Below are 17,221 nucleotides of genomic sequence, written 5' to 3'. Positions count from 1 at the left end.
GCTTATTCGCCCGGGAATTCTGGGGTGCAGGAATGGAGAACGGACTACAGTCACCCTAAGCTAACCAGAACCGGACCTATCAACCCACATTCCAAGATCTCATGACGTCCGATTACATAGGTAGTAGATTAGATCTACTGTATGATACAAGCAGGTCGGTACCCTAGACGCTCAGAGTCCACCAAAATGTCTCATACTAGCTAGGAGATAAAGGAATACTAGTCCTTCCCTTAGTGGTGGGAAGAGGTAGATTGAGTACGATACACATAACGGTGGGATATGTTGATCAATCGATCAGATGTCTTTACGAATATACTAACACAGGCTAGAAGTCATCGTGGCAGGGTGTGCATTACAGGAGCTGCATAATTCCTCATCAATTGTCTTAGACTAGGATCTCACTCCTTCTATCACGACCTTAAGTGTATTTTCCTCTGCTTTTCTAACCATTTCGAACGCCTCCTCGGCCTCCTCAAACTTGAAACGATGGGTAATGAGTTTACGCGGATTGACCTTTCCTGATGCAACCAATTTGACAGCTTCCGGATAGCAACCTGACTGATATCTTATACTCCCTTTTATAGTGAGAGCTCGAATGCAAGCCGTTGTAATGGGGAATACAACATTCTTAATCATTGTTAGTTCACTAGAAGTCTAATTGATCAGTTGGCTTCAGATGTGACTAACCTCCTTTCCCATTCCCGCTTGAACAAATGTGCCCCCCTTTTTCGCTGCATAGATGCCTGCTTGGATACAGCTCTCGACCCCTGTACATTCAAGCACGACATCGGCCCCATCAAGCCCAAAAGTCTTTACAATCTTTTCTCCCAGTGCGCGTGCGGCCTCGACTGGGTCTGTAGGTGCTTCGGGGTCTTTTCTTGAGACGAAGACTTCATCGGCTGCAAAGTCTTTAGCGAATTTGGCCCTGGATTCAGATATATCGACACCGATGACCTTGCTCGCCCCGTAGGCTTTGGCTACTGCCTGGCATAAAATGCCAATAGGCCCACAGCCGAACACAAGCACGCTTTGGCCGCCTTTGAGGTTGGCTACTTTGCAGATCTGTACGGCCACTGCAACAGGTTCGACAAGGGCCCCGTCTTCCATAGACATATGGTCGGGGATTGGGTAAGTGTAGTCGCCTGCTACGATGTAGTATTTCTGCAGAGCTAGACGCGACGAGTGAGTTTCATGAATGCAGCGAGGGATTCAGTAGATGCTTACTTCCATCCCAAGGAGGAGTTGCCGCAAAGATGGTGTCTTCGCAGACGTTGTACATGCCTGAGCGACAGTAATCGCAGTGCCGACATGGAACTCCGGGTTCAATTGCCACTCGGTCTCCCACCTTGACATTTTTCACTTTATTTCCAACCTCCACTACAGTGCCAGAGCTCTCATGGCCAAGAACGATGGGACTCTCAAGGATGAAATCGCCGATACGCCCTCTCTGCCAGTAGTGGACATCAGAGCCACAGATACCTGTCTGTTCAATGTGAACACGGACATGATGTTCATCTCTTAGCTTAGGTATAGGGCGGTTCTCAAAAGAGACCTTCTTCAACTCCTGCAGTACAAAAGCTGGGTTCTATCGTACAAATCGTTAGCAAGCCTGTATGAGATTGAGATATTTTGCTACATACTGTTTCCGACATGGTGAGGTACGCATCTGCAGTGAGCTGATCGGGATCTAACGATCGAGATGCGGCTCTGCACTCAATCCCTTATGTGCAATGAATCCGTTACTACGGCCTCGGTGCTAACGGCCGACCGCCCCCGCATTGTTGGAGTCGTCGGATAGGGTGACAGTCACCCTCCACCCAATCGCTTCCGGGAGCGGTTACACATAACCGAAACTAACTCATGAAAATATGACATTAATCATGTCTTTTTCTTTCAAAAATGGCTTATGAGGCTACCTCGGTATCCGTGCGCCGTATCATGTCTTCGGTCGCTGCCAAATGGGGTGAAAGGGACCCCCAGGGGATTCAACGGCCAACGGCCATCAGAGGCCGGCAACTTCCGCAATACTTTTTGTTGCTAGGTGCAAACTACTTCTCGGTAGAGGTTTGATCACTTTAAAGTGTAAACCTTATTTAAAAATATCGTATCCTATCTAGACACCCAAGCCAGCTTCCAAACTATACACTGCATACACATTTTGCCTAGTTCCATCAAAATGACGACCCAAAAGAGCATCCGTGCCCCAAACCCTTCTGTACAAGACAGTGTTTTCAAGCAATTTCGCCTTGATGGGCGAACAGTGATCATCACCGGCGGAGCTGGCGGCATCGGCTCCGAGGTAGCAAGGGGATTGGCTGAGGCGGGCGCGAACGTAAGTCTCTTCAGTTCAGTCAGATTCCAAAAAAAAAAAAAAAAAAAAAAAAAAAAAAAAAAAAAAAAGTTAAAAAGCTGACATGCTGCTAGATTGCGATTTGGTATCATATCTCTAAGACGGCAGATGCCCTTGCTGCAGAGATCGCTGAGAAATTCAATGTCAAGACAAACACATACCAGGTCGATGTTCGGAATTACGAGCAGGTTGAGGCCGCCGTCGCCAAGGCTGTCGAAGACTTTGGACGCCTAGATGTCATTATTGCCAACGCCGGTGTGCCTAGCAAGGCTGGTGGTCTTGACGACGAGATTGAGGATTGGGATCGTGTGCGCGCCATTGATTTTGACGGCGCTTATTATTGTATGCGCGCCGCCGGTCTCGTTTTTAGGGGGCAGAAGAGTGGTGTGGGCATTATTACTGCTTCTATGAGCGGCCATGCTGCCAACGTACCACAGGAACAGAGCTGCTATAACGCCTGTAAGGCTGGCTGCGTAAGTTATCTGTCCACGTTATCAGAAGAAAGATTGAAGCGCGTCTAACTATCTGCAGATACACCTCGCCAAATCTCTGTCGGTCGAATGGGCAAAATGGGGAGGTCGTATCAACTCAGTGTCTCCTGGTTATATCGATACGGCCATTTCTGGTGACTGTCCTTTTGAGATGAAGGAAGAGTGGTTCAGTCTGACCCCTATGAGGCGAGATGCTGACCCGAGAGAACTGAAGGGTATCTACTTGTATCTCGCGAGCGATGCTTCATCTTACACTACTGGTGCTGATTTTGTTATTGATGGTGGTTATACCGCTAGATAGAGAGGTCTTGAGCTAGCATCCGTATATAAGATTGTACGCTTTTATTACAATTTACTTAGATATAAAATTACTATGCCCTATCACAATCTTCGCTACGATGCAGCGAACGGTATTATGTATCAAGCAAGGGCTAGCGATGTGGATTCCATTTGGACATTGCCTAATCATATGCTCAGTCCCCCTCAATATTTTTAGCAAGTTCTAGGATTCGATGAGCTATCGGGATCAAGACGCGAGGGTGTTACAGTCATTCACAATGTGACAGGATGTTCGACGGTCTCGTGGATACTGAAATTTCTACGCGACTATATAATGAAATGAATCGAGCAACACAAGCAAGTAACAGTTCATGATGAGGGGTGACACGCGATAACACGTAGCGATTCCGATGCTGTAGGGGATAGGAGAGGGTGACAATCGTCCGGTGTCCACTCCGGACTTAAGCTCACGGAGAAGGGCAGCGGGGAACCTGTCCAGCCCTCCGCTGTACGAGTATGGCCAAGTACATAATGGCATGGGATATTTGCTATCAAAGGATCCTACCCAAATCCTTTTGCAACTTCACTAGCTTTTGAAACATTTATGATCCATTGCTCCTAACTGCTGCGGCCACATCTCTGAACATGGTTCTCCCTGAGCACTCTAACCCAGACGCCCCTGTCTTCTCCCATTTCAATTTGGCCGGAAAGACGGCTATCGTGACAGGAGGTACGCGCGGAATAGGACTAGAAGCCGCACGAAGTTTGGCTGAAGCCGGAGCCAAGGTTGCCATCACTTACACTTCCACCGACCCTACCGAGGCGGACAAAATTGCTGCCGCAGTCTCGAAATCCGGAAATGGCGTCCTCGTTCAGGCATACAAGTGCAACGTCAAATCCCCAACCGAAGTCGAAGAACTTGTTGAGAAAGCTACCAGAGAGATTGGAGATGGCAAACTCGACATCGTTGTCGCGAACGCCGGCATTGCGGCTCATTACCCTGCCATCCAATACGGAGATGAGGAGTGGCGCGAGATGCTCGACGTCAATTTTCATGGCGCGTTCTGGACTGCGAGGGCAGCCGCGCGAGTATTCGAACGACAGCTCAAAGCCGGAAGCGATGGTCGGGGGTCTATTATCTTCACCGCCAGTGTCTCGGGTATTCTTGTGAATGTACCCCAGCAGCAGTCCGCTTACAATGCAAGCAAGGCAGCCGTCATACACCTAGCAAAGTCTTTGTCGGTTGAATGGGTTGATTTCGCAAGGGTGAACTGTATTTCCCCTGGATTCATAGCGACAGATAGTGAGTTGGAGTGCCGTTCAAGTGGGAGCAGGAAATCGTACTAATAGGGGCAGTGCTTTCCGTGCACCCCGAAGAATGGAGGAAGAAGTGGTTCTCGATGATCCCTGCGAGTAGATTATGCCAGGCTTCCGAATTGAAGGGCGCTTATGTGTTTCTAGCAAGCGAAGCATCGAGTTACATGACAGGTGAGAGTGCCCTTCACCCAATTCTGATCAAACGCTAACGCAAAAGACAGGAGCTAATATGGTTATCGATGGCGGATACACCCTGCCTTAAGGGCCCAGACGAGATTAAGTTATAGTTGGTGTTCACCCCTTGATGTGGCACTGTTCAGCAAGTTTGTTGATAAGAAAGTTCTGCCTATCGCCATAGCTGTAGTGTTTCACTGCATGGAATCTCATTCATGAGCCATCAGGCCACCATTCATCTGCAGTACTCCGCAGAAGATTAGTCCAAGCCTCGTCCTCCATGAACACGTCTGCTGTGTTGAATGAACCAGTGCCAGGCCAGAACAAAGGCAAATGTTCATCTGGTCTGCCTTGAGAGCTTTCGCCAACAGGATGTGACGAGTTTGGCATAATATGTTGTCCTGTGGCCGGCTCGGGTTGGTTAGATTCATCGTATAGACTCTGATCTGATGGACAGGTATTTTGGCGATACAGATGAGAAATGTCGACAAATTGGCCACAAAGTTCTGCTATAGCTTGGCAGCACCGTGCTGAGCTTGAGTTTAGTGAAGCTAGAGCTGCGATCGATTTGCATGCCGAAACGATTTGCTCTTTCCAATCATCGGCAGCAGATGAGCCGGGGTCACTTCGGAGGCAAATACATGGTATTAGGGCAGCTTGGAAAAGGAAATAACTACTTTTATGTTAGTATCTGCGGTACACTACAAATTCAAATTGCAAACTCACAGTGTATACCACGCCTCTAAGCGATTACACTTTGTCGCAGCGACATGGGTGCTGATGCTAGTAATTGTCTCTCTGGCTTGATTCAGGCATATATCATACGCTCTCAGGTCATCTGGCGACTCAGGATAGCGATGATCGCGGGCGTTAAGAGCCTTCCGGATGACGAAAGGCCGGTACATGATGATTCGGAAGTTCCGTAACCTCCACTTCATGACTAAATTGGCGTGACGATACCTCTGAGAAGTCTCGGTGTCTTCAGAAAAGTATTGAGACAGGCTTCTCAACCATGGCTCGATAAGCCTGCTTTCCATACTGAGAAGTTCATTAGCGGAGGGGGGAGGTTTGGAAATGACACGGCAATATATGGGAGTTGTGGCCGTATGGAACTTTGCTTGTGTGATTAGAGCCGTGTAGGGCGTGATTTCATCAACTTCTTTCGGATACACTTTCGAAAGGGCAGTCAAAGACTAGTGACTGTCAAAAAAGGTATTCTAGATGATATTCCAGTTATGAAGAGAACTTACTTTATCATCGATATTCAGAGGTAACGACGTTTCAACCCCTTCGCGTGGCCATGAATGAGGTCGACTGAATGTGATAGTCGCTCCGACCTCAAAGATATAGAGAGACCACCAGATTCTGCGCCGGATCTCCATTGAAAGAGGCGAGATGTTCCAGTTTTGAAACTCTTTGTGTAGTCCCAACCCCATTGCTACACGCATCGCCAAGCCACTGTAATTGTAACCGGAGTTTGGCTTGTTTCTCTTCTGTTCATAATTCGATATTAACGTCAAAGCTTGAACCAGTGTAATATTTCCAACTTCGAGGACATTGAAGGATAATAGAGCTCGTGCTTGAGCAAAGAGTTCGATATCAAGATTTTCGAGATTCGTTGCCGTCGTCCAAACACCGATAGTTGCCACCATGTAGGCTAAAATAAACCAGCAGTCGCCGTGGGGACGCGGTATCACCTCAGAATACTGAGCACGGAAGGTAGGTTCATGGATTATAGGGTAGCTCAAATGGTATTGGCTGAAATACGCATCAATCATTGCATCGGCGATTAGGCAAGTTGTGTCCGGCTGCGATATTAGAGAATGGCGTCTTTCGCGGATCTGGCCTGAAGCCCGGGAGGTGGTGAAATCGAGACGTACTCTAGGCGTTGTCGCAAATATTCGGAGTAGTGCAGCCCCTGATGCAACGCCTAGATACCCGGATTCTCTTTCGTTAACCGCCAGAGATGCCATACCATCAGTGATGGCTGACTCATTTCCGTCCTCGATGGTATTGCCTATCACATCAGGCGAAGCAGAATTGCTGGTCATGGCCTCTTGCTCATCCCATTCAAATTCATCTTTGGGAGAAGCTTCAAGAATGTCTCGAACATCCTGTGAGCTGCTTGCCGATTCTCTGACGTCGGGGCTGTCAACCTGCGAGATGTAGCTGTCCCAAGACTGAGCTGGAGGCCGATTTATATCGCTGCGGCCTGAGTGGCGTCGAGTTAACGATCCTACGTGATTTTGGTCAGACTCACTAGCGGGCAAAAAAGACTGTGAGAAGTGTTCCGGCCGAGTTAACTCAGGACCAAACCCCTGAATAGGCTGGGTGCTTTCAGGTGGTAAAGGTAGGGAGGCAGACGCCTGCGCTCGGAGCTGAGCGATTACAAGTTTCGCGCGCTCGAGTTTCTCCTCCACTTCTGTGAGATGCCTGAGGCACATCAGTCCATGTTCTCACAGCACCTTGTCATGGAGCAGTAGATGGATGATACCTGCGCGTAAGTGGCGTGCGCGAGTGCTTCTCGTAGAGACAGTGCCTACGGTATTTGACGCATGGCTGGCAAGCTCTGTTGTCAGTGTTAGAGTGAAACATGAGAGACCCAAGCAGTGCGCTTACGGGATCGCTCTATCACATTTAGATTTCCTCCTACGACATTCCTTACAGGCTTGTCCGGAGCCAATATTAGCGACGTGAAGACTAGGGATCGGGGCTACGTTACCTTGCTCGGCACTAATTGAAGACAGGTCTGGGATAAGCAAATCGCAAGGGTCCCGGGCCACCACGTCACGGGCCACCCCACCACCCACCCAACACCACTCAATTGAAGCCGTATTTTTCAACGAAAACGATCGCGATCGCTGTTTTTAGGCGGTTACAGCCGTAATACAGTCTTCAGGCTCCGAAATATCCTCTTGAATGATCTCTAACAGGTTTTCCAAGGTTCCAGGCACCTCGTAATCGCTTGCCTCGTCCTTATAAATCCTCCTACTACGTACCCTACGCTTGGTCTTTCGTACGTTTGACATCTTTGCGAATTTGTGCCTGGGCGTCGTCTTTACCTTCTTTCTTTTCGGTTTGATCGATTTCTTGACTTTGGATTGAAGGTATTGAACCTTCGCTTCGAGAGTCGCGATCTTATTAGCTTGGAGGTCTAGCGCCTTCGAGGCCTTTTGGGCGACCAACCTTTGCGCCGGCATGTTGAACGCGCAATAGTCTATAGCGAATTTCCGGCAACTTCGCTGAAGATTTTGACCTGTTGAGGGTGTTGCTATGACGTATTTAGGGTTGAATATTGAAAAGTTTGGTGTTTTAGGTCTGTTTTTTGTTGCGGGGGCCTTATGCTTGACCTTCGGGATACCCTTTCTTTCTAATACTATGTATTTCGAAGATAACGGCTTAGTTCGATCCTGCGGGAATATCCTAGCTGTTCTTTATACGTTTTTAACCTGTTTAGGCATTAAAATATCGATCCTCGTAAGTTGTAATGCTTTTAGCATATTTTTTTTAGAAGGCTTGATGCTTAAACTGATCGAAGGGCATTTGCGAAGGTGATTACGAAGCTGTTTTTTTAATGGTCCGAAGATTCTAACGTTTAACGCCTGTATAACGTGATTGTAGTAAGGCTTATAGAAGATTAGCTATACCTTATTTAACATATAGGTTGTTAAAAAGACGTTATTTGTATGACTATTGTGGCTGTTGTATATTAATACCACTTATTTATTGCTGTGTTGGGTTTGAATTTGCGGTATAAAGACCTCTTTAAGCTAATCTAATGCGATTTTGTTGTTAGACCACCCTTTAGGTGAGGCCCGGAAGAACCAGTCATCCTATAGGCCTATATTCCGTTGCGGAAACTATTGATGTTGAATATTTTTGCTTTTGAAGATTATTGCTGGCGGAAGGGCATAGTTGTTAGCGGTAATATATTTTAATATTGTTATCCATTTGCTTTTATCGATGTTTTTTTTGAGTGCTAGATGGCTAATTATTTTGCAGATAACTTAATGATTATTACTGATGCCTTGCCCGATCCTTATTTCGTTTGCGTTATACTAACGGTCTTTTGGAATATTAACGACTTTTGGAGCTTCGAGTTGGTTAAAAAAGAGGTTAATATTAGCTACTGTAGCGCCGTTAACTTTTAAATAGTTAATTATATGGGATTTAGTAGTTTTGATTGATGGATTCTGCCGAATAAAGCTTTAATGCTATGATGGAGAAACCTTTTTAACGGTGCCGATATTATTAAGCATAGAATTTGTAAGGGTTCGGAATTTAATTAACAACGGCGTATAGCTTAATCTAGCTTGGCCAACCGCCCAATACATTAATTGGCGTTTTAAATAAGGTAAGAGAGATTAGAAGCTTCGATTTATCTCTTTTTGGGTTGGAATTCCGTTAAGACGGCGTTGTAAAGTGGTCCTAGAAATATCCTACTTTCGTGTTGCCGTTTTAATACCTAAACCAAGCTTAACGTTGTGAATAGCGCCCTAATAACGCTTTTCTTTGGAAATTGAAGGCATCGTGAGATTTAGTATGAAAAGGCAATTCGATTGAATATAAAAAGAAGGTCAGAAGGTAAAAACTGACTGCGTTGGGTACAGGGATTTATATACGCGAATTCGCGTAAAAAGCGCGTGGCGGGGTGGCCCGGGACCCTTGCGATTTGCTTATGTTCGTTCGCCGGCGCATCAACTGAAGCTGACATTGTCTTTCTTTTTTTCGTAAAATCATCGGGCTGTACGAGTACTGTGAAAGAGAACAAGGAGAAATGTCGACAACTAATTGAGTCAAGTGCCGATTCGAGACAGTTTGGCCCCTCTAGCTAGACCCCCGCTAGCACTAAAACCTACGTGGCGTCATGTAACAAAGACATAATTTTGATGGGATCATTGTTTTCAGACTTATCATTGCTTGGCCCAAGGCTCAGACCCTATTTGGTAGCTGTAGGTTGGAATTTAATTTCCAAGCCTACGCTTCATTCACAATCCGGATAAACTGGAACTAAGTTAATTGTTGTGGGTTGCGCCTACGCTGTTGCAACGCGAGTATTGGTGATGGGGATGGAGATACATAAGTAGGTAACAAACAATTGGAGTTGGTAACTGGGCGAAAGGGATGCCGAGTCGCTTATGCAACTGGTGAAGAGCATATATCCAGCGGATACCTACCTAAGCACTTGCTTCAGATATCTGCAACAAGATGGCTCAGTTATTTGCATCATTACCAAATATAGAGAAGCATCAAGGTAGCCAGTCTAGCCCCATATCGCTAGCGTGTTGCACGCTACAAAATATAATACGTATATACATGCTTTACCCCTGACTCCTGAGTAGTTCGAGGGGGAACAGTAAAGTATTATACTTCATAAGATGTTATGGTTCAATTCAAAATTAAAGTAGCAATTCTGCGTAGTGGATGAGCGTTTGATGAAGTTCAAAAAGTAGTATTAATAATTAATTGTGAAAATAATTTACAGCATAAATAGCCGAAACAACGCCTACGATATTGATTAATCCCCACCGTCCAGGAGATGTAACGTATCCATAGAGGATTACAGAATATACTACCGCCCGTGCCGGATTGTGAGAAAAGGTGTAGAAAGTGTAGACGACTGCAAGGGCTAGAAAGCGCCGGTAAACCCCCAATACGACGTTTATGTAGGGAGGTTGAATCGTAGCAAAGAACAGTAGTACTAGCCATGCCCACAAGTGGATGTACAGGTGAAAGTCGTGGCCGTTAATCCAGGCAAAAAGTTCGTCAAAAACAGCCATCCAGAATGAAGAGACTGCGATCCCAAAGGGAACCATTATAAAGCAAACAGAATAAAAAAACAATAGTCGAGGTACAAAGGTAGAGCAGAAGTTGTACAGCTCCCTCGCTTGCTTCATCAGAGTTTCCCGGCGAGGAAGCTCTTGCCGTTGATCCAGGTTGAGACCGCAATAGCTGAGCAGACAATAAGTCGTGGTTGTAAACCAGTCTATAACTATACGAGCGTTGAAGTAAACATCGGCCGCCGGGGAGCTCGGAAGATATACTAACTGTCGCGTCTCGTAAGCGTATTCCGCGTACCACATTGCGCCAAAGAGTGAAACAAACCTTAGAGTTGCCGTTATGTAAAGAAGTATAAAAAGCTGGACTAGCCAACCAAACGGTAGGCTGTGAACTGTATGAACGATATAGACGAAGATAACGAGCGACGTCATAGAAAACATGTGCACAACCAAGACTAAGCAGAGAGCTTGAAGCAAAGCCCTTTCTCGCATAGGAGACGCATTTTGAAGAGCCGGTCTCTGTTGGTAGCCGAATCTACGAACGAGGAGGCGAATGCGACGACTGAACAGTGAGTTGATGTACCACATCAGCCGAGACTTGTCTAAGAAGTTTGGTTCAGATCGAGGATAAGTTTGTTGCCTAATAGGGTGGTCTGCGTCACATTCGGGACACCTATTCCTGATCGCTTGGCCTTGACGAGCTCTCTCAAAGAGGCAACTGTCATGATAGGTGTGACTTCTAGGGCAGTCAAATGTAAATAAGTCCTCGAGTGGAAAGCTTAAGGAACAGATTCCGCAGGCGTAGGTGGGCCTTGGGCTGTCGGATTCACGGGACTTCTTTTTGGCGGTCCGTTTGCCGTAATCAGCGTTTCGCCAGGCTTGGTATGAGAGTACTATAACACCAATGGCGTAAAGAACGTATAGGTTAGCAAGGACATATTCTAAGGTAAAGATATGCTGGGGCTTGATGGCGATATATAGGCCTCTAGAAATGGCGACTAATAAGGCGATAAACGCCTTGAGAACGTTCTTTTCATATCGATATACTTCGCTAAGTGTGGTGCAAATAGGCGCTGAATAGCCTAGACCAGTCTCCCATGCGATAAGGGTGTCTCCATGCAGGAACTTCTTACTGCCGATACCGAAAAGAAAAACAAGCCAAAACCCAAGGCCTAGACTGTCGGACATTTTTATCAACTTGGTGGGCTGTGACTTAAGGTTATGGTTTCTTCCTTCAAGATTATTGTTCCGATGTAGTGGCCAGAGAAGAGGCTTCTTCCACATGTTGAATTCGCCAGGACTTATATAATTGCAAGCTACTTTTCCGATTTCTATTTCTTCATGAATGTTCACATTGTAAGATGACAAAGAGCCTCGACTTAAAATCCGAAACAATCAATTTGTTGATGTCAGTATTGTTGTCATTAACAACCGTGGCTTAGACGCACAAAGAAGTTCCAACCCTGATATATAGACAATTGCAGTACTTAATACTTCGTAAATAGAAAATACCTCACCAATTTTGCGCAGCGATATTGAAGTAATCCTGTTCTAATCTCCTGTGTTAACTCTACTAGAACACTGTATTCAAAATTATGGCTGTGTGTTCATGACCATGATACTGCAGGTCTAGAGAATTTCTTAGTCATATGTACAGGGTGAGACGTGGAGTAAGATCCGTCATCATACTTGAAGAGGGGAGATCAGGGGAAATTCTGAAAGATCTGGCAGCAGGGGCATTCAAGACCTTGGACACACCGCCAAGACCTCGACAGTATGAAATATGTCTTTACACTGTAAGTGGACACGGTTTGTCTAAGAGTAATACGTTGCCGAAGTAGATATAAAAAGGAGTAGGAAATCAACTTGTAAAAAGCCTCCTGGGAAATATATTCCTCAAGCAGTCAACTTTCAAAGCGAATAGGGTTCCAATAACATCCAGCCGCTGCTATCAAGTATAGAAAACGGATATAACCTGCAAATTAGGTCTCGATCCTCGATTTACAATGCAATCATTACCGACATTAACTATGGCAACAAGCGATGTACCAAGCAATGACCCAGGGAAGGAACGAAAATCCAATACTACCGAGTGTCTTAAAAATGACATGCTCACAATCAACGTCACAAGCGACAAGCCTACTGTCACAACCTCTCCAGCTCACGCCGACACGGGGGCCGCAAAAGGCCCGTCAGCTACGAGTATTGCCCTAACTATGGCATCTCTCTGTCTATCTGCCTTCCTCTCATCGCTAGATCTCACGATCGTGACGACAGCCGTGCCTTCCATCGTCGCTTCATTTCATTCTACTTCGGGATACATCTGGATAGGCTCTGCGTTCATACTCGGGTTCACAGCTGTAACGCCTATTTGGGGCTCGGTGGCAGACATCTGGGGAAGAAAGCCCATCATCTTATCGGCATTGGCTACCTTTCTCGTTGGCAGCCTTCTCTGTGCCCTCTCGCCTAACAGTATGTTGAGACTCTTCATTCATTCCTCAGAGGAAATATAAAAACACGGAGCTTTCGGCGAGATCTCGTTACTCTTATTCTCTCGTGAATCCGTCTGAATGGTTTGATAGATGGGAAATCTCATACTTACAACTTCTGCAGTCAGCACTCTCATAGGTGCTCGCGTCGTCCAGGGTATCGGTGCCTCTGGCATGAGCGTAATGGTCAACACCATCATATGCGATATGTTCTCTCTGCGCGAACGCGGGCTGTATCTTGCTATTACATCCATCGTCTGGGCAATAGGTAGCGCAGTTGGCCCAGTTCTTGGCGGTGTGTTCACTGCACGCTTAAGGTCAGTTCTTGAATTGTTCAATTCGTTATCGCGATAGCTGCATTACCCTTTGCTAACCATTATTCCTCAAATGAAGTTGGAGATGGTGCTTCTGGATCAACTGTAAGTGTTCGCCCATCCCCTGTTTATCCGACGTGCATATATCTGAACCTTCCTGTTTCATATAGTACCTATCGGGGGTGTTGTTTTTATCGGCCTTCTTCTTTTTCTCAAATTACCATCCCCGAGCACCCCCATCTGGGCTGGCATTAAGGCTATCGATTGGACCGGTAGCTTATTGTGCCTAGGCGGAACGGTGATGGTACTGCTGGGCTTAGACTTTGGTGATACAGTTCACCCCTGGTCCTCCGCGGCAGTCATCAACCTCATCGTGTTTGGTGCGGTGACGATAGGTATCTTCGTTGTGAACGAGTGGAAGTTTGCCCATAACCCCATAGTCCCACTCCATTTGCTTTCTACTTGGTCCAAGGCTGCTGCTTACGGCGTATTCGCTTTCAACGCGTACGTCTTTATAGGGATCACGTACTATCTGCCACTGTACTCCCAATCGGTGTTGGGAGCTAGTGCATTGACGTCGGGCTTATACATGTTGCCGTTGATAGTGTCCTGTTCGCTATCAGCAGCAGTCGCCGGAGTCTTCATACAGCAGACGGGGAAGTACCGGCCACTCATGTATACAGCTCAAGTTCTGCTGACTCTTGGTGTTGGTTTATTCATTTACCTCAAAATGGAGGAAAATCTAGCACAGCTTATTGTTTTCCAGATTATCACTGGCGTTGGCGTGGGTCTTAACATCGAGGCACCTATCATCGCAGCCCAGGCTTCTACCACGGTCCACGATACAGCTGCCGTCATAGCTACGATGGGTTTTCTGCGTTCCATTGCCACAGCGATTTCGGTAGTGGTCGGCGGCGTCATTTTCCAGAACGAAATGAGTAGCATGAACCCTACACTTGAGGAGCAGCTCGGAAGTCAAATAGCCAGTTTATTCGACGGTGGCAATGCGACAGCAAATGTCGAGAGGATTTCGAGCCTTACAAGCGATCAACAGGTCACGGTCAGACAAGCTTACTATCAATCTGTTCAGGTTGTCTGGATATCTGTGAGTAGGGCTACGTTTTAGTATCCAGCCCCTGGCTAATTCTGGTTGCATAGTACGTTGCATTCGCGGGGTTCTCATCCTTTCTTAACCTCTTTGTGAGACAGCATCACCTTACAAGTGAGAAGAAAGATACCGTTCTCGGGATCGGCCGTATCAGAGAGGACCCTCTTACGTCTTCCTGATATCACATTATTGGTGCCTCGGGATCTTGATTGGGATAGAAGGCGGTGTTATACCACTTCATGTCTGATAGTCATTTCTGGGTTCGTTCTGTATATCTTTACCGCCAGAGACTGGAATACGCTTGAAAGGTCGCGATGCAGAGCTGGTGAGAGGTTTTTACGCACAGGTGTGATGAAAATGCGTCTATGGAGATACGAGGAGGCGTAGTTTGTCATTGTACCTTTCGGTCGTCACTTTAGTTATCTAACTACATGTAGAAATTCAATGCTTTGAAAGCCGATCAAATTTTGGGAAGCCTCTTAGAGGTATGGGCTTATAACGGCATATATGTATCTACTCTAGTGAGACTTGGTGCATGCAATCAGCAACATATTCGACGTTTCCTTCCGTCACTATTGTTGCGCCGAGTCAGTAATCTCATAATACGAGAAAGATTGCAGCTTCTTCCTGTAAACAATGGGGTCTTACAGCCTGTGAAAGAGAGTCGGCCGGTGGGCATCAAGTACACATGGAACTCCTCTCTAAGTCTCTTGACTTTTTGGAGAGGGAATCCAGTCATAGAGAACATTCCAATCTAGTCATGAATTAGCCACGGTCGGGGTGGACGGTGATAATAATGAATTCATCGGGGCTGCCGCACATCCGTTAAAAAGTGATCCCAATCCCCAGGGGTCTTCCTCTTCGTGAGCTCACTGTGCAGTCTCGCTCTCATCTTCCTAAGCCTAGTGTTCATAGTCTGCAGGTCACCATGCCATTTTCGCTTCAGCTCTGGTGTTTCCCAGATCATTGCGACAACTTTGGCGCTGAAGGCTGGCGCTGAACTGATCTGCGCCCGCGATATCGTCCGCAGTAGTGCGTCCACCTTGGCCGCGATGTTTGGACTCTTCGTTACGATATGGAGACAGCCGATCCGTTCACTGTAAAGCCCGAAGTTCTTAGAAAACGACTGTGCCACTGCCAACTCAATGGGACCCTTGGAACGTGTTATGAAATGGCGTATCGCCCAAGCGTCGTCATCTATGTTCCCCGAGGCAAACCCTTGACTACGAAAGCAGCAGGCGGTTAGCAAGTTCCTAAAAAGCAAACAAGGAGCCTATCATCTACAGGAGTACCCAGGTCAAGACACACTAAGCGCAATCAAAGACTGGGAATAGCTGTTTCTCTTCGCAAACCTCTGCGATCCGCTGCCAATCATCTTTAGAAGGATCGAGCCCGGTTGGGTTGTGTGCGCAGGCGTGTAGAATAAGAACATCCCCTTTGGACGCCTGCGCTCTTAATAAGAAGATCATGCCTTCAACGTCCAGTGTCGATGTCTTGTAGTCGAAATAAGGATAATATCGTTGTTTGATCGCAGGATTGACATGCATCCAGATCTTAGTGTGATTCTCCCAGGTGGGATCGGAAAGCCACACGGTTTCGGGCTGCAGGGTATCAGACAGGAATCGTGCGGCGAACTGGTTCGCCCCAGTCCCTGCGATTGTTTGAATAGATGTGATTGATTTATCAGCCAATGCATCACCAAACATGATTTCTCTCGCCGCGGACACAAAACCAGGGTCGCCTGTCTGGGGGGAGATGTTGAGAGTACCATCTGATATAAGGCTATGTCTTGCCTAGAGCTGATCAGCATGGCACAGGTTGTCTGTTTTAGTATCATTGTTCAGGTGCTGAAGGAGCTTACCTCTTTCACTACAGGCAAGACCCATGGCTTCGCATTCTCGTCGCAGTATAGTCCGGGACTTAGGTTCACTTTCAGTTTATTTCCATCTCCTTTAAAGGCAGCCATTGTTTCGGATACGCCGTCTGGTACCCCATCGGGGATATGTTCAAGTATTGACATGTTCGACAATACCTTAGGAAGTCAAGAGATTGTGGTTGAGATCAGTCAAAAGATCGTGTCGTATATGATGATCTTAAAGCTGGGCTCCCGCTATTACATGTTAAAATCCTCTGATCTCCAATACGATCTTAGTTTTGTTTAAAAACTTCCATGCGGTAGCATGTGCCTGGTCCTATATATATGAGCTGACAGGCTATACCGATCTTCGACAGCCACCACTCTATCCAACCCTCCCATAAAATAGTCTGTATTACTCGAGGCGTCATTCTAGCGCGCTGTGCGCGTGTGAAACTCATGTCGGTCTTATACATTGCACGGATCGTCCGTTGGCGTAATATGGCTACAGTGTAGGACCAATCACACCCAGGATGGAATGTTCACTAGGAGTGAGGCTTGAATACTTCATAAGACTGACCTTATGCAACGAGTATGCACAGCGCCTATAGGGGTAGTAGTGAATGGACTGTAAGCATTACAGGTTTTCTTTTGCCCCGTGATCACCACAGGCGTTTTTCAGCACGCTTTCCAGGGCATGACAAACGCCTTGTCTGTTTGCGCACAGGGCAGGTCATATAGCACCCTTCATCTACATGAATGTTGGACACCATAGGTATGTTGCTGCGATACGCGGATGTTGATCGATGAAACAATTCCCAATGCTCAGTCTGCGATCTCGGTGATGGCGCATTCGTCACACAGCATGAAAAAGAGACACGTTCCATCTAGCTCCAGATAATTGGTACCTAACTCGACGATTTCGATCACCAATATTCTTTAGCGTTTCTGTGTGTTCTGCGATGCGATTACCCCGCTGCTGTTTTTCTCCTCTCTTGCGCCCTACTCGTCCTCACTATAACCTCACTGCACGACTTTCCCCAGGATATTCCCCGCAGACGCAC

At 46.7% G+C, this 17,221-nt stretch overlaps 9 protein-coding genes across 9 annotated transcripts; 4 read left to right on the top strand and 5 right to left on the bottom strand.

The window, feature by feature from the left end:
* Positions 1-278: 278 nt before the first annotated feature.
* On the bottom strand, positions 279-1,955 carry F5B22DRAFT_596375 (GroES-like protein). Its single transcript, XM_047974228.1, has 4 exons — positions 1,641-1,955; positions 1,225-1,585; positions 688-1,169; positions 279-627 (listed from the first exon to the last, which is right to left on the bottom strand). The coding sequence occupies exons 1-4, from the start codon at positions 1,650-1,652 to the stop codon at positions 391-393; spliced, it is 1,092 nt and encodes a 363-aa protein (XP_047833295.1). The 5' UTR covers positions 1,653-1,955; the 3' UTR covers positions 279-390.
* On the top strand, positions 1,641-3,214 carry F5B22DRAFT_568095 (uncharacterized protein). Its single transcript, XM_047973130.1, has 3 exons — positions 1,641-2,332; positions 2,425-2,823; positions 2,882-3,214. Exons 1-3 carry the CDS (start codon positions 2,177-2,179, stop codon positions 3,140-3,142), a joined length of 816 nt encoding a protein of 271 aa, XP_047833294.1. The 5' UTR covers positions 1,641-2,176; the 3' UTR covers positions 3,143-3,214.
* A 416-nt stretch (positions 3,215-3,630) lies between these two features.
* F5B22DRAFT_568066 (short chain dehydrogenase reductase) lies at positions 3,631-4,762 on the top strand. Its single transcript, XM_047973129.1, has 3 exons — positions 3,631-4,423; positions 4,477-4,608; positions 4,659-4,762. Exons 1-3 carry the CDS (start codon positions 3,766-3,768, stop codon positions 4,697-4,699), a joined length of 831 nt encoding a protein of 276 aa, XP_047833293.1. The 5' UTR covers positions 3,631-3,765; the 3' UTR covers positions 4,700-4,762.
* F5B22DRAFT_568061 (fungal-specific transcription factor domain-containing protein) lies at positions 4,646-7,329 on the bottom strand. Its single transcript, XM_047973128.1, has 3 exons — positions 5,862-7,329; positions 5,338-5,804; positions 4,646-5,284 (listed from the first exon to the last, which is right to left on the bottom strand). The coding sequence occupies exons 1-3, from the start codon at positions 7,053-7,055 to the stop codon at positions 4,825-4,827; spliced, it is 2,121 nt and encodes a 706-aa protein (XP_047833292.1). The 5' UTR covers positions 7,056-7,329; the 3' UTR covers positions 4,646-4,824.
* Positions 7,330-7,405: 76 nt separating this feature from the next.
* F5B22DRAFT_596367 (uncharacterized protein) lies at positions 7,406-8,215 on the top strand. The gene is made up of 2 exons (XM_047974227.1): positions 7,406-7,732; positions 7,798-8,215. The coding sequence occupies exon 2, from the start codon at positions 7,885-7,887 to the stop codon at positions 8,164-8,166; it is 282 nt and encodes a 93-aa protein (XP_047833291.1). The 5' UTR covers positions 7,406-7,732; positions 7,798-7,884; the 3' UTR covers positions 8,167-8,215.
* A 1,832-nt stretch (positions 8,216-10,047) lies between these two features.
* Positions 10,048-10,874, bottom strand: F5B22DRAFT_596365 (uncharacterized protein). The gene is made up of 2 exons (XM_047974226.1): positions 10,722-10,874; positions 10,048-10,663 (listed from the first exon to the last, which is right to left on the bottom strand). The coding sequence occupies exon 2, from the start codon at positions 10,506-10,508 to the stop codon at positions 10,074-10,076; it is 435 nt and encodes a 144-aa protein (XP_047833290.1). The 5' UTR covers positions 10,509-10,663; positions 10,722-10,874; the 3' UTR covers positions 10,048-10,073.
* Positions 10,488-12,071, bottom strand: F5B22DRAFT_568045 (uncharacterized protein). The gene is made up of 2 exons (XM_047973127.1): positions 10,717-12,071; positions 10,488-10,658 (listed from the first exon to the last, which is right to left on the bottom strand). The coding sequence occupies exons 1-2, from the start codon at positions 11,673-11,675 to the stop codon at positions 10,655-10,657; spliced, it is 963 nt and encodes a 320-aa protein (XP_047833289.1). The 5' UTR covers positions 11,676-12,071; the 3' UTR covers positions 10,488-10,654.
* Positions 12,072-12,157: 86 nt separating this feature from the next.
* Positions 12,158-14,861, top strand: F5B22DRAFT_568003 (putative MFS transporter). The gene is made up of 5 exons (XM_047973126.1): positions 12,158-12,863; positions 13,005-13,197; positions 13,274-13,299; positions 13,365-14,299; positions 14,353-14,861. The coding sequence occupies exons 1-5, from the start codon at positions 12,398-12,400 to the stop codon at positions 14,479-14,481; spliced, it is 1,749 nt and encodes a 582-aa protein (XP_047833288.1). The 5' UTR covers positions 12,158-12,397; the 3' UTR covers positions 14,482-14,861.
* F5B22DRAFT_643998 (aspartate aminotransferase-like protein) lies at positions 14,816-16,322 on the bottom strand (the record flags this gene model as incomplete). The annotated part of the gene is made up of 5 exons (XM_047978360.1): positions 14,816-14,874; positions 14,951-15,056; positions 15,123-15,525; positions 15,611-16,095; positions 16,164-16,322. The coding sequence occupies 5 exons, from the start codon at positions 16,320-16,322 to the stop codon at positions 14,816-14,818; spliced, it is 1,212 nt and encodes a 403-aa protein (XP_047833287.1).
* Positions 16,323-17,221: the final 899 nt, after the last annotated feature.

The sequence above is a fragment of the Xylaria bambusicola genome, assembly GCF_022495145.1.
Source record: "Xylaria bambusicola strain CBS 139988 unplaced genomic scaffold F5B22scaffold_9, whole genome shotgun sequence".
Taxonomy (NCBI): Eukaryota; Fungi; Ascomycota; class Sordariomycetes; order Xylariales; family Xylariaceae; genus Xylaria; species Xylaria bambusicola.
Note: the sequence above shows the minus strand (reverse complement) of the source record. Positions and strands in the feature narration are given on the sequence as shown.

What these genes read in the sequence shown, in the direction of transcription:
- F5B22DRAFT_596375 (XM_047974228.1), bottom strand. An exon ending in AACTCCTCCTTGGGATGGAA is followed by an intron (nt 1,170 to 1,224) that starts GTAAGCATCTAC and finishes CGTCGCGTCTAG; the next exon opens with CTCTGCAGAAATACTACATC. An exon ending in AAGCGGGAATGGGAAAGGAG is followed by an intron (nt 628 to 687) that starts GTTAGTCACATC and finishes ACAATGATTAAG; the next exon opens with AATGTTGTATTCCCCATTAC.
- F5B22DRAFT_568095 (XM_047973130.1), top strand. Translation starts at nt 2,177, where the DNA reads ATGACGACCCAAAAGAGCATCCGTGCCCCAAACCCTTCTGTACAAGAC. An exon ending in TGGCTGAGGCGGGCGCGAAC is followed by an intron (nt 2,333 to 2,424) that starts GTAAGTCTCTTC and finishes ACATGCTGCTAG; the next exon opens with ATTGCGATTTGGTATCATAT. An exon ending in ACGCCTGTAAGGCTGGCTGC is followed by an intron (nt 2,824 to 2,881) that starts GTAAGTTATCTG and finishes AACTATCTGCAG; the next exon opens with ATACACCTCGCCAAATCTCT.
- F5B22DRAFT_568066 (XM_047973129.1), top strand. Translation starts at nt 3,766, where the DNA reads ATGGTTCTCCCTGAGCACTCTAACCCAGACGCCCCTGTCTTCTCCCAT. An exon ending in TGGATTCATAGCGACAGATA is followed by an intron (nt 4,424 to 4,476) that starts GTGAGTTGGAGT and finishes TAATAGGGGCAG; the next exon opens with TGCTTTCCGTGCACCCCGAA. An exon ending in AGCATCGAGTTACATGACAG is followed by an intron (nt 4,609 to 4,658) that starts GTGAGAGTGCCC and finishes CGCAAAAGACAG; the next exon opens with GAGCTAATATGGTTATCGAT.
- F5B22DRAFT_568061 (XM_047973128.1), bottom strand. Translation starts at nt 7,055, where the DNA reads ATGTGCCTCAGGCATCTCACAGAAGTGGAGGAGAAACTCGAGCGCGCG. An exon ending in CTCTGAATATCGATGATAAA is followed by an intron (nt 5,805 to 5,861) that starts GTAAGTTCTCTT and finishes GACAGTCACTAG; the next exon opens with TCTTTGACTGCCCTTTCGAA. An exon ending in TTAGAGGCGTGGTATACACT is followed by an intron (nt 5,285 to 5,337) that starts GTGAGTTTGCAA and finishes ACATAAAAGTAG; the next exon opens with TTATTTCCTTTTCCAAGCTG.
- F5B22DRAFT_596367 (XM_047974227.1), top strand. Translation starts at nt 7,885, where the DNA reads ATGACGTATTTAGGGTTGAATATTGAAAAGTTTGGTGTTTTAGGTCTG.
- F5B22DRAFT_596365 (XM_047974226.1), bottom strand. Translation starts at nt 10,508, where the DNA reads ATGAAGCAAGCGAGGGAGCTGTACAACTTCTGCTCTACCTTTGTACCT.
- F5B22DRAFT_568045 (XM_047973127.1), bottom strand. Translation starts at nt 11,675, where the DNA reads ATGTGGAAGAAGCCTCTTCTCTGGCCACTACATCGGAACAATAATCTT.
- F5B22DRAFT_568003 (XM_047973126.1), top strand. Translation starts at nt 12,398, where the DNA reads ATGCAATCATTACCGACATTAACTATGGCAACAAGCGATGTACCAAGC. An exon ending in CTGTGCCCTCTCGCCTAACA is followed by an intron (nt 12,864 to 13,004) that starts GTATGTTGAGAC and finishes CAACTTCTGCAG; the next exon opens with TCAGCACTCTCATAGGTGCT. An exon ending in ATGGTGCTTCTGGATCAACT is followed by an intron (nt 13,300 to 13,364) that starts GTAAGTGTTCGC and finishes TGTTTCATATAG; the next exon opens with TACCTATCGGGGGTGTTGTT.